The sequence below is a fragment of the Psittacula echo genome (genome assembly GCF_963264785.1).
Source record: "Psittacula echo genome assembly, chromosome: 6".
Lineage (NCBI taxonomy): Eukaryota > Metazoa > Chordata > Aves > Psittaciformes > Psittacidae > Psittacula > Psittacula echo.
The window spans coordinates 9,741,704-9,756,531 of record NC_137743.1 but is presented as its reverse complement, the minus strand read 5'-3'; the positions used below and the strand labels follow the sequence as shown (position 1 = coordinate 9,756,531).

The window sequence follows — 14,828 nt, the reverse complement described above, 5'->3', positions numbered from 1 at the left end:
TTGCCACCCAGAATTTATACCACTCAATGTCATTTCAGTAGATGCTTTAACATCTTTTCTACTACCCACTTCTATTCTCTCATATAACAGCATAACAGATGAACAAGCTAGACATACACAGACTTTAAATAAATCCCTCATTTTATTCAGCACTAAATAGAGCTAACAAGTGTTAAAAAAGTTATGTCAGTCATTTACACTTACATTTATTTGGTTCATATAAAGTCTTACTAAATTCAAAAGAGGGTTATATTGAAAAAAACCCCAACATCCTAGGAATTCAACACAACTTACGTGGTATCAAGGTAAAGGGTGTGAACCTGCTGACCACTCAAAGCAGGGTAGCGCTCCATAGATGGATCTGCCCTGAAGTCTCCCGTGTGCAGAATAACAGTACCACTGGGTAGGCAGAAAAGGATCATTGTTGCACCTGGACAACTGTAACAGACAAAAAATCCCATACAAATTGTGTTAGTTCTCCAGACTGATAAACCACCGTAAGAGATATACCACACTACGTTCAGTAGCAGGAATCTGGGCAGAACAGCATTTTAAATTATACCTACTACGCAGCTTAATTTAACTAGAAGTTCCTGGTTTCTAAAGGAATTCTGAAGTTAATCTTATGGCCATAGATAAGCTGGACTTGAGTTCTCAGCTGAGATGGAAAAAAGGAAAAAAACACACCAACAGTAATCAAGCACTGACTGCCTTTTTGGAATCCTCTGTCTTCTAGGTACAACAAAGAGGCAGCCTCTGTTGCAATCCCTGAGGTTCTATACTTGATCCAAAGGGCAAACAGCATTCTTATTCAGGAGAAAGAGAATTGTATTGTTGCAGATACATTTTCAGTCCTGCAGGACCTACTGAACCATCTCCCTTTAAATTCTATCTGCAGATTTTAAACACTATTCACCATCCAGAATTCCCTGGTTATAAACACAATTCTGTTATGGGCCACAGTGCATCCACTGCACCTTTTGCAGTTCCTTGCCAAAGCTGTCTGAAGGGCAAGAGCTCAGACTAGAAAACCAGAGTGGGACTATTCTGGACATGAATCATCTGTAAAGGATAAATGAAATCTCAAAAAAAAACTGGCATGAATCAGAGCTCAAATGACAGAACTGGTGACTTCTCCAAGAAGCTGAACTTTGTACCTAAGGTTTATATGCCTTTTAAATTGAAGCAGAGGATCAGAGACACAAACAGGAAAAATGAAAAGCGTTCAAATTACACAAGTAACAAGGCTTCCTCCATTCCCAGAAAGGGTTTTCCAAGGACTTTGTGGAATCTTATCTCTGTAACTATACACAAATCATACAATAAGCAATATTCAAATCAGCCGTGATGCAGTCCTGTGTGACAATATATACTTAAGGGAAAGGACGCTTCTCCTAATCCATAGCCAAATAATGTACCAGCAGGCAGCACAGCGACAGCACTGGGCTGTAAGTCTGGTGCTACTGAACCACACATTGCCAGCATGACGGACAAAAATCTCACCCTTTATTACCAAATCCAGGACAAATTTTGCTTCAGATTTAAATAGGTTTATCTTCAAAGTTCAATTTTCAAAATGTTGGTTAGGTTTTGTCTCTCCTGGGATTCCAAAGTACCTTGTTTTCCTTTTGTTGAGGATTTCACTATATTCAGTTGAAGCTACAGGAATCTAATGTATCTGATAATCAAATGTAGGATGTCACCAAGTAGAGACCAAAAATCAAAGCATGCAGACCACTAGAAAAATCATTCAACCTCTCAAGAAACTTAACAGTTATGGAGCTATGTGTGGTTAATACTAGGTACTCATTACAAGCAAACAAAATGAAGTTAAACTAAAATGATCAAAAAGCCTATTCTCCTTCAAAGGTCACCTCTTTCAGAAGCTAATTACTTGCAAGAAATTTAGGCTCCTACATGCCTAATCCATTTCTGCAGTGAAAATGCATGTTACTAAGCCAACTCAGGAATGTGAAGTATTTTCACCCTTATTTTTTCAAATCCCCATAAACCTAAAAATCCTAAAAATATAAACTGTCTTTACAGCTCTTTAATATTCTATACATACAAATATTGCACAACAAATGCAATAATACATACTGATTGGCATCAAGCAGCACCACTTTGATCCCATCCACTATACATTCCGTGTCCATTGGCAGTATGTGGACATACTCCTCTTTGACTCGAAGTTTGCTCTTCACCAGACTGCCAGTTATCTGCAACAGGGAAAGGATTTAATACGGAATAGAAACAATCTAAAAAAAGCCTTTGTTTATTTTAGAAACAAAAGCTCTCAAAGCCAGACTGTTTGGCTTACAGAGAAACTATGAGAAACTATGAGATCCTGGGTATAATCAAGCCTTTCAGTAGCATTGCACCTCTCAAAAAGAAAACTGAAAGAAAGCTTGTCTTAAAAAAGCAAACTTTTAAAAGCCCACCAACAGGTTATGGACTGGAATCAGAAAGGAGGCAAACATGGGGGAATAACATCTGTTACAGACTGCCAAGTCAAAAAGAGGGGCTGGGTAAAGCCTTCTTTAAACAACAGAAGTTTCCACATCACAGACCCTGGATCTTATCACAGAGGACTGCAGTCACCCCAACACCTACTGGAAGGGCAACACAGGCATTCCAGGAGACTTCCAAAGTAAATCAGAAACAGTTTTTTGATGCATGTTCCGGATAGGCTGATGAGGCAAGGTGGCCTACCATGTTACAAGTAAAGAAGAGTTGGTTGGACATATGACAGCTAACAGCAGTCTTGGCCATTCAGCAGCCTGAAGCACAGGACACAGGAACCTCTGCTCTGATCTGTTTACTTTCACCAGTATAAAAGTGCTTATAGTTGCATAGGGATTTCATAATACCCAGTATATATCTTGGAAAATCTTACCTTGTTACAGTAGATTGGAAACATGAAGTTTTTTGTTAGTCCACAATAGTGATCGGAATGAAAATGAGTAAGGAAATAAGCTGTGCAGCCTTCAATTTCTCCATACTGGAAGGCATCAACTGTAAAACCAGTTCCTAAAGCAAAAAGGGGAGCGAAGAGAGTCAGCAAACTTGGACAGTTCAAAACTAGTTTCTAACTAGATGTTCCTTTTTTCTTTTTCTTCCAAATGAAAAGGTAACACAGCTACACTGCACACAGTTGAAGGAACCATTTAAGCATGAGCATGGTTTGTGTATGAGTCAGTCACAAAAAAGACTTTCACTGACTAAATAAAAATTTAACAAAGTGTCCACACACAGACTTTCACAGGCCTCCCATATACCTGTTGTTCAGCTGGCACCCTACACAGATGGCAACTGCTGAAGCAAATGAAACATATTTACCTGCATTCTGCTGGTATTTCTGAAAGTTCATGTAGATTAAAATCTAATACCAATATCTTCACACAAAATAAAACAGGTAACTGCAGCTTAACAAAATACATTTTGCAATCAAATTGCAATAATTCAATTACTCTACGTTTAATAATAGTCTTAAAACATGCCAGCATGTAGAATCATAGAATGGTTTGGGTTGGAAAGGACCTTAACATCATCTATTTCCAACCCCCCTGCCATGGGCAGGGACACCTGACCCTAGAACACGTTAAATACGAACTCACTCCTCTAAATGAGATAACAAGGTTTTATTGACGGACAAAGTCAATAAAGCAAAAGCAACAGCGCTGGGCGCATGACCGTAGCCAGAGGTGCAAGTGACTAGTATTTGTTACAGGTTTATATGCTTCAAGTCTCCTCCTCGTGGTGTCTGCGCACTGCTCTTCAGTGATTGTGGGCAGAGGTCTTGAGGATGAAGTAAGCAGTCTTCCTCTTGTGAGTAGGGGTCTTCAAGATGAAGTAAGCAGTCTTCCTCTTGTGAGTAGGGGTCTTCAAGATGAAGTAAGCAGTCTTCCTCACAGTGTACTTTTCACTTTTGGCACAGTTGGATGTCCCAATAATCACAAATTAGCAGAAACCAGCCATATCTATAATTCTTCTGGTAACTAGCAAAGATTTGAAACAGTGTGACCTTCCTGCAAAATTTATTGCAGGACGGGCAGAAAAGGAGTATCCCAAGCTAGTAGATGTTTGGGAGGCTCTGTCTCTAAACTAATTGAAAAGTAGAAGGATGGTGTGAAAATAAATCATTTAGGTTTAGTGGGGCCACTAAATCCTGTTATCTCAACACAGACCTACAACACAAACATTGTTCCTTGAAGCTAAAGATACTTCAGAAAACTAGTGTGAAACAATTAACTCATGTTTAGTGGGGCCACTAAATTCTACAGACTTAAAACATAAACATTGTTCTCTTTCTACAACTTAAGCTAAAAAGTACTTTATATTTTCCAGGCAATAGCTTTTCTTATATCAAGCCCCCCCCTCCCCCCTTCTTTCTTTTACCTTCACAAATTCTTTTGCTTTGTGACTCTGGTTTGCTCAAGAGTTCTGGCCCTTTTTAACTTGTTGTCTAATCTTGTGTCTTTAGCGGGCTTTGTTTCTGTTATTGTAAACTCATACAGTTATATCCACATAACCACACCTATGATTTGCGAAAGCCAATACATTTATGTGTTTATCACAACCATGTCACCCAAGGCTCTGTGCAACCTGGCCTTGAACACTGCCACGGATGGAGCATTCACAAGTTCCTTGAGCAACCCACTCCAGTGCCTCACCACCCTCACAATAAAGAACTTCCTCCTTATACCCAATCTAAACTTCCCCTGTTGAAGTTTTAACCCGTTACCCCTTGTCCTATCGCTACAGTCACTAATGAAGAGTCCCTCTCCAGCATCCTTATAAGCCCCCTTCAGATACTGGAAGGCTGCTATGAGATCTCCACGCAGCTTCTCTTTTCCAGGCTGAACAGCCCCAGCTTTCTCAGCCTGTCTTCATACAGGAGGTGCTCCAGCCCATTGATCATCATCGCGGCCCTCCTCTGGACTTGCTCCAACAGCTCCATGTCCTTCTTAAGCTGAGGACAACAAAAGTACACACAGTATTCCGAGTGGGGTCTCACAGGAACAGAAGGGCAGGATCATCTCCTCTGACCTGCTGGTCATGCTTTGTTTGATGCAGTCCAGGACACTGGTGGTTTCCGGGTTGTGAGCACACACTGAAGTGGCTCATGTTCAGTTTCCCATCGACCAATGTAATTATGAAGCAGGCAATGTGGGGGCTTCCAATATATCTGCTGAGATGAAACGTGACTGATTTGCCATTGTATGCTTTCAGTGAGGTTGTTTGTATAAAGATGCTGCATAAAGAGAGCTGGATAGAAGACAGACCTTTTCTCTGCAAATATATTTGTTTCGAATGCAAACATACTGACAGATGGTCCTTTCACACCTTCTTAAGCCCACCAAATAGCACATAGAACTAATTCATCTGGCAGCACTCAAATATTTTTTCATTTTATGTAACATAATTTTTCCAGATCTTCTAGAACTAACAAAAGCTCTACTTACTTGAGGTTAGAGCTTCATGGATTTGCAACTCCAAAAACAACATAGCAGTCTGCTAATTAAAAATCACAAACCAAAAAATGCCCAAGTGTTTGAGAGGTACCCAACTCAAAACCTCAGAGAGGCTGAACTACCCCAGGCCATTGGGATAAATACGTATCGTTAGCAACACAGAAAATACAGTCAAATAGACTTCAAATGGAGTAACAAAATTCAGAACAAAGATAATGCAGTTTATAACAAAACAACTTTAAAATTGCATTGTAGGCATAGGAGCATGCTCTTGAAAGTTATTATATATGGAAAATTCTCTAAGCCCATAGAAGCCATGATACTGGTGTAGCCCCATAAAGACTTACGTATCAGTTTTCAAGAAGCAGCTTTGCATTTTGGATCACTAATATATTTCTATTTGGCTTCCTCAAGTATCTCCCTACGACTAAGACAATCCTTTGGTGGTAAACAGAACTGTGAGGATTTGAAGCTCTTTAAGCCATTGATCCATCAGCATGTAATTTATGTAACTGCTTGAGGAGATTCCAATAAATTCTTCTCTGTTTCCTTAACTAAACTCGTCTGTTTGGTTTTCATTTCTTTGCTTTCACAGTTGTAGTAGATTGTATTTCTACTACTACTGAATTTTAAATACAAAATTGAACTCAATTCTTTTAACTTAGTGTAAGGAAATAATTGCTATTGACAGCCTTGTTTTTAGGAACAACTGAAGCAATGTGAAAGATTAAATTCAGGCAATAGGACTGAATACTAACAAGGGATATATTCAAAATTATTTAAGAAAGTAGATCCATCTTTCAAAACTGCTTTTTGCTGTCACAAAAACATTCAGAAGTCAGTCCTTGAACTCATTTTGGTGAGATAACTATTTCACTGTTTTCAGCCATTGCTAACTTTGGTTCTGCAAACACCTTTTTCTGGAGATGTACACCTACATCAGATTTTATCAACTCAGATGGAGGAAAGAAAGTTCATTACAAGCTGCAATCTAAATGGTTATGAAGAGTGTAGAATATTGAAGTCTAAATTTAGGAAAAAAACCAACCCAACACTCAAGCCAAAATTAACCTCTGCAAAAAGCAACAGTTCTCTCTCACCTGGAATCTTCTTGTAGAAAGGGCAGTGCTTTTTTCTTGTTCCTTCACCTGCAGTAGATAATACTTTAAACTTTTTATTCCACCTTTGTTGGCCACCAGAACTTACACCTGCAAAGGCTCCATTTTTTGTTGAACTTTCAGTAACTGTTTCTACATCTTCCACAGACCCTTGAGCTTTCCTTTTTTCCTGTCTGGGCCTCTTTCCATTGGGAGTTACTGAACTTGATATCTGCTTTCCCTCACTCAAACACATTTCTTCTTTGCTTTCCTCTTTTACTTTGGGTTTTAACCCAAAAAAAACACCAATGTCCATTTGTTTGAGTTCTTTGGCAGGACTGGATTTGGCATTCGTACTTGCTAAAGAAAGAGACGTTACTGTTTTAGAGTTGGGGCTGGGAAAGCACACAGCAGCTGTATTAAAGTTTCCTTCTTTCTCTACTACTGACTGCAAACTCTCCTGGCAAGCTGTTTTTTCAACTGCATTGGAAGGCATTTTATCTGCATTAGTTAAAATGTTACTTGGCTCCCTCAAAGCATTACTGTTCTGAGTCAGAAGAGACCTAGCACCTTCTCTGGCTAGCAGTGATGATGTTTCAGTAAAACTCAGGTACGCAGAATCCAAAGCACAAGCACCAGTATCTTCTGACTCTGTATCACCTGATTTAGCAGCAGAAGAAATCAATTCAGGCTCTTCAGCCTCCTCCCAGTTAAAAGGAGAAGAGGATCCACTGGCCAGTGCCTCTTGCTGATGCTGATTATCTACACATGTTGAATTACAAAACTTCCTGTTTCTGTGACTCTGAGAAACAGTTTTTACACCATGATCTAGATGGTCCAATGGCTTAACTTCCTCACAGTGTTTGTTTTTAATTATGGAATGTCCTGGTCTGGTATGCTCATACTGAGGCTTTTGCTGTAAGAGAAGTCCATCAAATGTTTTAAACATCACAGAATTACAGTCTTCATCTTCAGAGTTACAGTCTCTGAATAATTTCTTTTGTGATATTTTCACCTTCTCTTCCTCAGTTTCCTCTTCACTTTCCTCAAAAGTGCTCAGTGGAGAATAAGAAATTTCACATTCACTGAAGTCTGCTTTTGACTGTAGTAAACTGAGCTGACTTGTATCTTTCTCACTACACAGATCTTCCGTTCCACTTTCTTGAGCAGATATAAAGTCATAAAATTCAAAATCACAACTATTATCTGTTGTCTCTGTATGCTGAAATGTCTCTTGAGGCATCTGAACATGTGCAAAAGAGGAAGTATTTTCACTGATTAAATTTAGAGACTTCATTTGTGGTGAATTCTGAACTCTCAATGTACAGTCATCATTTGGGATATTTTTTATGTTCTTAGATGGTTTCTCACTCTGTGAGATTTGCTCTACTTGACCTGAGGAGCAGCTGAGTTTTGGAGCAGCAGAACATGTCACCTTCCTTTCCAAAGTGTTTGACAAAGAGTTTACAAGATAATCTCCGGCCCTGCTTGCTGCAAGTAGAAAATGGCTGTAACGCTTGTAGTGAGATGGAATGGTGGAATTGCACAGTAAACCATCAGGACACTCTATGAAATGAGTTAAGCAGAGAAGTAATTTTAGTATCTTTGCAAATATAGTTGGCATAATTATTAAAATAAAAATCACACATGAGACAATTTTAAATCTGTTTCTTATAAATGCAGCTATAGAACAGAATGCACAAGTAAGAAGTATGACCTCCTGCCCTGAGCTGGCTAGAAAGGAGAATGCTTCCAATCTAAAACCAAACAGCTGCTGCTAATACAGCACTATGCCTGAATTAATACAGCCCTCTAACAACATGAATACCTAACCCTGTTTCAATATTGTGCTAATGTAATCATATGGCTTCTAGTTTCGAACTGTCTCACATGCAAGCAATGAGCTTGGAGCAGCAGCACCAGAAAAGGCCAGTAGATATGTTTCAAAATAAAACAAATCTCGGTTCTGAGTCAGCCTGAAATTCAATTTTAAATTGGCTGCTGGGTCACACATTAAAGAAAAAAAAAAAAAGCTCATGGTTTTACTTCAGTGAAAAAAGTATTCAGCAAAAAATCTGTGGCTATTCCCTAGGCCTTTTCGTTGTGAGTTTGCTGGCCTATTGTGAGAGGATTTTAAGGTGAATATGTCAATCAATCAGAGGGATTTTTTTACCTGTTAATTATGGGTGTAAGAGATGGAAAACAGGTGTTAACCATCTCCCTTATCTTAAACTGCTGCCAAAATCAGGATTAAAGCACTCACACTGAAGTGAATTTAAGTTCTCTTCAGTCTTGAAAAAGAAACTTCAACAAAACTTACAAAGATCCAAAAAGCAAAGTGATTCTGTTACCTAAAAGAGCCTTTACTCAAGTTTCCAGGCTGTATGCTGCTTCAAAAGCTACAAGGTGTGCTAAGAACATAGAATCATATAAATCAACCAGGTTGGAAAAGACTTTCAAGATCATTAACTCCAATCATTTACCCCAGGGACTGCCAAGACCACCACTAAACCATATCACTGAGGGCCTCATCTACACATAAATGGGATATCTGGATCTGTTTGGACCTGGTATTTCCCCACAGGAAACTAGCAACTGGAATGCATCAGTTTTATTCCTCTTGAACAGAACTCAAAACAAAACTGTATTGTTATATGATACAGGAATGATCACACATAATTCTGTATAAAATTTCTAAAATATACTGGACCAGTATATTTTAGTAAGACTGGTAAACAGACCAGTAAATTAGCATAATAGACAGATTTCAGCTTCCAACCATCCATACATAACAGGACAAATTATACAGCAACATGGATACAGGATAATAAGATTTATACCCAAAGAGAAAGAAATTCACAGTCAGAAGTAGAACCCTCTTAACTGAAGGAGGGTTTTTGCTGACACTGACTTAGTAATTGAAATAGTATGCACCTTCAATTTCTTCAATAAACTATTAAAACCTGAGCTTGCTGAACAACCATAAATCTTTGTCACTGCTCTACAGAGGTTATGATGCAAGATATTCATGTCAGACTTCCATGTTCTTCACAAACAACAGAGAATCTCATGCAAAAATAGTACTGATAAATGATCAGTACCAACATTATAAAAACCATACCAACCACTCTCTCAGACTTTGAACTAAACATGGAAACCCAAGTTTTATAGCAACGTCGTTACGTGAGAAGCCTTTTAACTTTTCCCTGAAGGCTTTTTTCTTACTCTGTGCATACCTTTTTCATTGGATCCTGGAGTATCCAAACACTCAGCAACGTGCCATCGAGGTGTCTGGACCAATAGCAAAGAAAAAGGCATCTGGCAGCTTGGGCAGTATCCATCATAAACCGGCTTTGCATTTTGTGAGCTCTGGTCCGTGAGGCTGCTTGCGCTTTCCTGGGAGTGCACGCTACTGTCATCTTTACATGGATCTGCGTCCTCGTTTGGCCTTGATACCTGCTTGGTTTTCTGAAGGGTATCAGTTTTTTCTATGGACTTTTTTGTTTTTCTATTTGTCTTCCTTTTTGGCCTGCACTTGCCATCACTTACTGTCTGTACAGGTGCAGAGATGCTTTCTGCATTACTCTGATGCTTTTCCTTCCTAATGGATTTGTACTCCCAAATGTCCTCTTCCAATGATGTATCGTCAGACATGGCAACACAAGAATTATTTTTCTTTCTTTTAAGCAACAGTTCATAAATATACCATACCCTCCACTAATATGTTTTCTCTTCTGTCCTCTCTTCACTATCTTAAGAAAAGCACCTAAATTCATTTTGAACATGCAACAAACCATACAGCAGTCCGTAATGGGACTGAAGCATGGTGAATCCTAAAAATAATTTAATGAGCGTCTCTTTGAGTACTTGAAATTACTCCTTTAAAACAGAAGCTTAAATAAGATACAGCACGATTCACAGAGTGAGCCATTTTCCTCAGCGTCCCCCACGTAAGCGCCCAGCCAGGCCCGGCCCTAGGAAGGTGAAGCCCCTCCAGACCCGCTCCCTGACTGCCACCTTGCTGCCCCGAAGAGGGATGATTTTAAACGAAAACGACGAAGCGCTCAGCTGCGGGATCGCTGTCGGGAGCCACAAGACGGAGAAGGCCAACACCGGCCTGAGGCTGCCGGTCGGGCCGCGCTCCCCTCCTGCGCTGAGGTTCCCACCGCGGGAGGCTGCCACTTGCCCGGAGTCTCCCGTGGGCATCGAAGGCAGCTGTCGCGTCCCGCCGCCTCCCCTCAGCTTCCTGCCGCTACCGCGGCCGCACTTCCTCAGCCGTTCCCGCCGCAGCAACACATTCGCTTCCGCAGCTTCGTCACGGGGGCTGTGGCTCAGCCTTCCGCATATTTCATAATATCTTCCCCCTAAAAAAAAAATCCCACAGTTCAAATTATTGGTGCCTTGCTTGGAATTTGTCGCGATATTCCTCGGTCTTCATATCTATTCCACTTACAAATAAAAAAAGCAAGAGGGCGGGAAAAGCGGGCTGTGTGGAATCTGCTGAGCTGGAATCACCGCTGGGGATTCTCTTCACGAATATGCTTCTGTGAACATCAAAGCTATGTACGAACACGACATGAATGAGAAGGTCCCTCTTTAATAAACGAGTATTGGCTTGTTTGTGCTTAAGTTTTATTATTGTTATTATTATTATTAATTAGAGCTTTCGTCGCTGGTTTTGAGGGACGTGCAGAATGTGCGGCAGTGAAACAGCAGGCTGGTAAACAGCGACGGGTCTGGGCTCGCCCAGGAGCTGTCATGGCGGCGGAGGGGCTGGCGGGGCTCCTGCCCGCCCAGACCCAACTGGAGTACGCCCTGCTGGACGCCGACACTTCCCAGGAGAAGGAAAACTTGGTCTACCAGTACCTGAAGAAGATGGACAGCCGGGAGCGGGACCTGACGGTGCCCGAGCTCGGCGGAGGTGGGTGGCAGGGCAGGCCCCGCGGCGGAGCGCGGTTCGGCTGCAGGGCCCCTCAGCAGAGGTGGCTGAGTTCTAGTGCTCACCGTGTGGCATTTTCCGTCAAGTTCCGCTGCCTGTGAGGGCCGTTTAATTACGGCCCCGCTAGCCACTTTGTTTTTTTCTTTCTTTTTTTTTTTTCTTTTTTTTTATTTTTTTTTTTAAGGCGCTTCTGGTTACAGGAAATGTCACTCCTGAAAGCACCAGGAGCAAAGGACGAGAAAAAAAAATCCCTTTATACATGCTCCCCCTGTTACTGATTGCAAAAACTTGTTCTTTAAAGCCTCTCTTCTAAACCTCTGCTAGTTTTGTTAATTTACATTCCTTTTTTAATAAAGCTTTCTGTACAGTATGTTGATACCTCTCTTCTCCGGTCATAGCAAGAACCTTATCAACTCTCACAGCCTTATCCTGAGTTCCCTTGGTCTCAGTGCAGCCACTTGGGTTTCCCAGCTCTCTCTCCCCATGACTTACCTGTGCTTGTCAGATTTTGTGTCCCTGTTAACACAAACTGTCCTAGAGATGTCATCCTTCGCTATTGTGCCCATTTCCCTTTCACACATTTCTTTATCTCTTCTTTTGTTAAATGTGAAATCAAAGGTTAAGTCTTGTAAGATCTTGCAAGTCCTGCTCAGGTTCTTTTAACCTCAGTGAGGCTCTCTGCAGCTCTGCTCACATCTCTCTGCAAAGCAGAGATCTCAGAGGGTAAGCGTGTATCATGGGAACACATTCTGACTTTTGAACATTGGAGCAAAGTGAATGCTCTTTCTGTCTAGATTTGGACCTCCGAGTCGAATTTTCACTTTTGTATTTCGCACTGTTTCACTTTCTGTGTTCTGCCAAAGCTTATTTTCTCCTCTGAAAAGAGCTCACATAGGTAGTCGATGCTTTTTACTTTCAGTATATTTTATGAAAGGTATTTTAATTCTAGTGAAAAGAGGAATAATGCCATAAAATAAATACCCCAGTCTTTTAAAATGTAAACAGCAGAACCCTTATACCATGGAAGTAATGCATATAATTGCTAATTGTTATAGTCACTAAATCTGAAAGTGTGTGCATCCGTTTCTTTTTATAAATATATGGAAGTAGAGCTCAATCCTCCTCCTAGTGAAACTGAAAACAAGCCTCCTGCTGGCTTCAGCAGCAATAACCTCTGCTGGGACAGTAAGAACTTTGTGTGCTGGAACTGTCAGAGTGGAAGTTTTGAGGATTTTTAGATTAGTCAGCATACATTTTTTTTTTTAAATAGGCCTTCAGAAATTTAGTTCAGCTTTGCCTTACATCACATCTGTCTTTCCCTATGCCCTTTATTTTCAGAAGTATTAAGTGATAAAAAATGGCAGACTATATTACAGGGTATTTATTTCTTAGATTGAGATCAGTTTCTAATGTGATCAGAGTAATAGCAGTTACCTGTGAGAAAAGAATGCTTTCATGCTTCAGATCAAGTGGTTAAAATAAATGACCAGGATTGCTGCCAGGTAGATCTGAAAAGGCTGTATTTCTTCCCATGTAAAGGGATTAAGTTATACCTGTCACCTGAAACTTTGAAAATCAAGATCAAAACTGTAACCACAAAAATATTTCAATCATCTGTTTTCAGAGTCCTTTACAAACATGTTGGAAAATAACTCAGAGTTCAACAGTTCTTTAGTTTACTACCATTTATGTGGGTTTTAAATAATTGTTACCCATATGACATTATTAGGGGTTGAATAAAATAGGTCATGTTTTTAAATGTATAAAAATGGTTCTGAGGCTTGCATGTTCTTTCACTTTAAAGGTATTTATTAAAATATATACATTGCACTTTCATTAATTACATTAATTTTATACATTTAATACATTTAATGTATTACATTAAATCTCATGAATAATAAAACTTTTAATTCTTCACTATGAGGGTGGTGAGACACTGGCACAGGTTTCCCAGAGAAGCTGTGGCTGCCCCATCCCTGGCAGTGTTCGAGGTTGCATGGGGCTTGGAGCAACCTGCTCTAGTGGAAGGTGTCCCTGCCCATGGCAGGTGGTTGAGCTTAAGATCCTTTACAACTCAAACTATTCTATGATTCTGTGAAGAATCATGGAACATATGGATGAGTTGGATAAATATAAGACTTTCGGTTTGCTTTTCTACCTGTATAAAAAGGGATGTTGAACTTTTTCATTTCTCTAAGGTTAAGTGCACCAGGAATGTTGTGTGATGGTGTGCAAATTCGCTCTTAAGTGTCTACCTTTCCCTACCCTTCCCCTAACTGGGTATTACTGTTCTCTGAATTCCAGGTCTACAATGGTTGAACACTGAAGGTCCTATCTCTCTTCACAAAGACCTTTGTGGAAAAGTTGTGGTGTTGGATTTCTTTACTTACTGCTGCATCAACTGCTTGCACCTGCTGCCTGATCTCCATGCATTAGAGCACCAGTTCTCTGATAAAGGTAAAAGTGCTTTGGCTCGCTTGGAATAGAATTTCCTGGCACTGTTGACAGTGGAGTAGCTGAGTCACTTTGTTGCTGGTTACTAAACAGCTGGCAAAATTTCAGGGGTGCCTAAAAATGTCTTCTAATCTTTTAAGTAGCCTAAAAAAGGTGACTGCGTGTACTCCCATTACATTTTTAAATGGGGTTAAATAAGGTACCTGTTGTGTCTGTATAATGAAAGAAACAGGATATGTGCTCAAACCCCAAATCTGATATCCTCATAAATAAGGCTATTTGCAAAATGCTACACAAGGATGTAAGATATGGGTTCAGAGTTAATACAAGTATGTAACCCTCTGCACTTGACTTAAGGACTAACTCTGAGAAGAATATAGGTGGCAGAATGGATGCAGTTAAGATCACTTGGAGTTTTTTTCCATTCTAACTGAAATAACAAAATATGTAAGCTTGGTTTAGAAAGAGGGTTTTTTGCATTGGCAACAAGTTATGTATTATTAGTAGTCCTGTGTTCTGGAGAGGGAATTAAGCTTTTGAAACTCACATCTGAAATGAAATCTTATCTCTCTCTTTGAGTGAATAAAAATATAGGGTAATTACTATTTAGAATGCAGTCTGTTGTCATCGTGATGACTTGACAGAGATAAGCTGTGGTCTTACACAGAATGTATCAGCTGCTTGCTTATCTTGGATATTTTAATAGACTGAACAGTGAGATGAACAGTGTTACTTTCAGACTAAAAATACTGTATTAAATATAACATATATATGCAGTTAAATTTCTGATCCTCCATTGGTGTTTCTGATTGGTTTTAATTTTGGCATCATTTATTCTTGCTGCCTTCTTTCACTAGAAAAGAA

At 39.9% G+C, this 14,828-nt stretch overlaps 2 protein-coding genes across 8 annotated transcripts in view; one reads left to right on the top strand and one right to left on the bottom strand.

The window, feature by feature from the left end:
• DCLRE1A (DNA cross-link repair 1A) overlaps positions 1–10,836 on the bottom strand; it is a 29,799-nt gene extending 18,963 nt beyond the window's left edge. For all 3 annotated transcript variants that reach the window (XR_013957109.1, XR_013957110.1, XM_080620283.1), the window contains exons 1-5: positions 9,808–10,836; positions 6,575–8,137; positions 2,897–3,030; positions 2,101–2,219; positions 295–438 (exon numbers count right to left, since the gene is read on the bottom strand). Coding sequence is in view for 1 of the 3 variants with exons in the window: in XM_080620283.1 (XP_080476409.1) it covers positions 295–438; positions 2,101–2,219; positions 2,897–3,030; positions 6,575–8,137; positions 9,808–10,225 (2,378 nt within the window). In the remaining 2 variants the exon portion in view is untranslated. The remainder of the gene's footprint in view (positions 1–294; positions 439–2,100; positions 2,220–2,896; positions 3,031–6,574; positions 8,138–9,807) is intronic.
• Positions 10,837–11,165: 329 nt separating this feature from the next.
• NHLRC2 (NHL repeat containing 2) overlaps positions 11,166–14,828 on the top strand; it is a 40,690-nt gene continuing 37,027 nt past the window's right edge. For 4 of the 5 annotated variants that reach the window (XR_013957234.1, XM_080621628.1, XM_080621626.1 and 1 more), the window contains exons 1-2: positions 11,166–11,492; positions 13,815–13,967. Coding sequence is in view for 4 of the 5 variants with exons in the window: in XM_080621628.1 (XP_080477754.1) it covers positions 11,330–11,492; positions 13,815–13,967 (316 nt within the window). In the remaining variant the exon portion in view is untranslated. The remainder of the gene's footprint in view (positions 11,493–13,814; positions 13,968–14,828) is intronic. The other variant, XM_080621627.1, reaches the window with a different exon arrangement.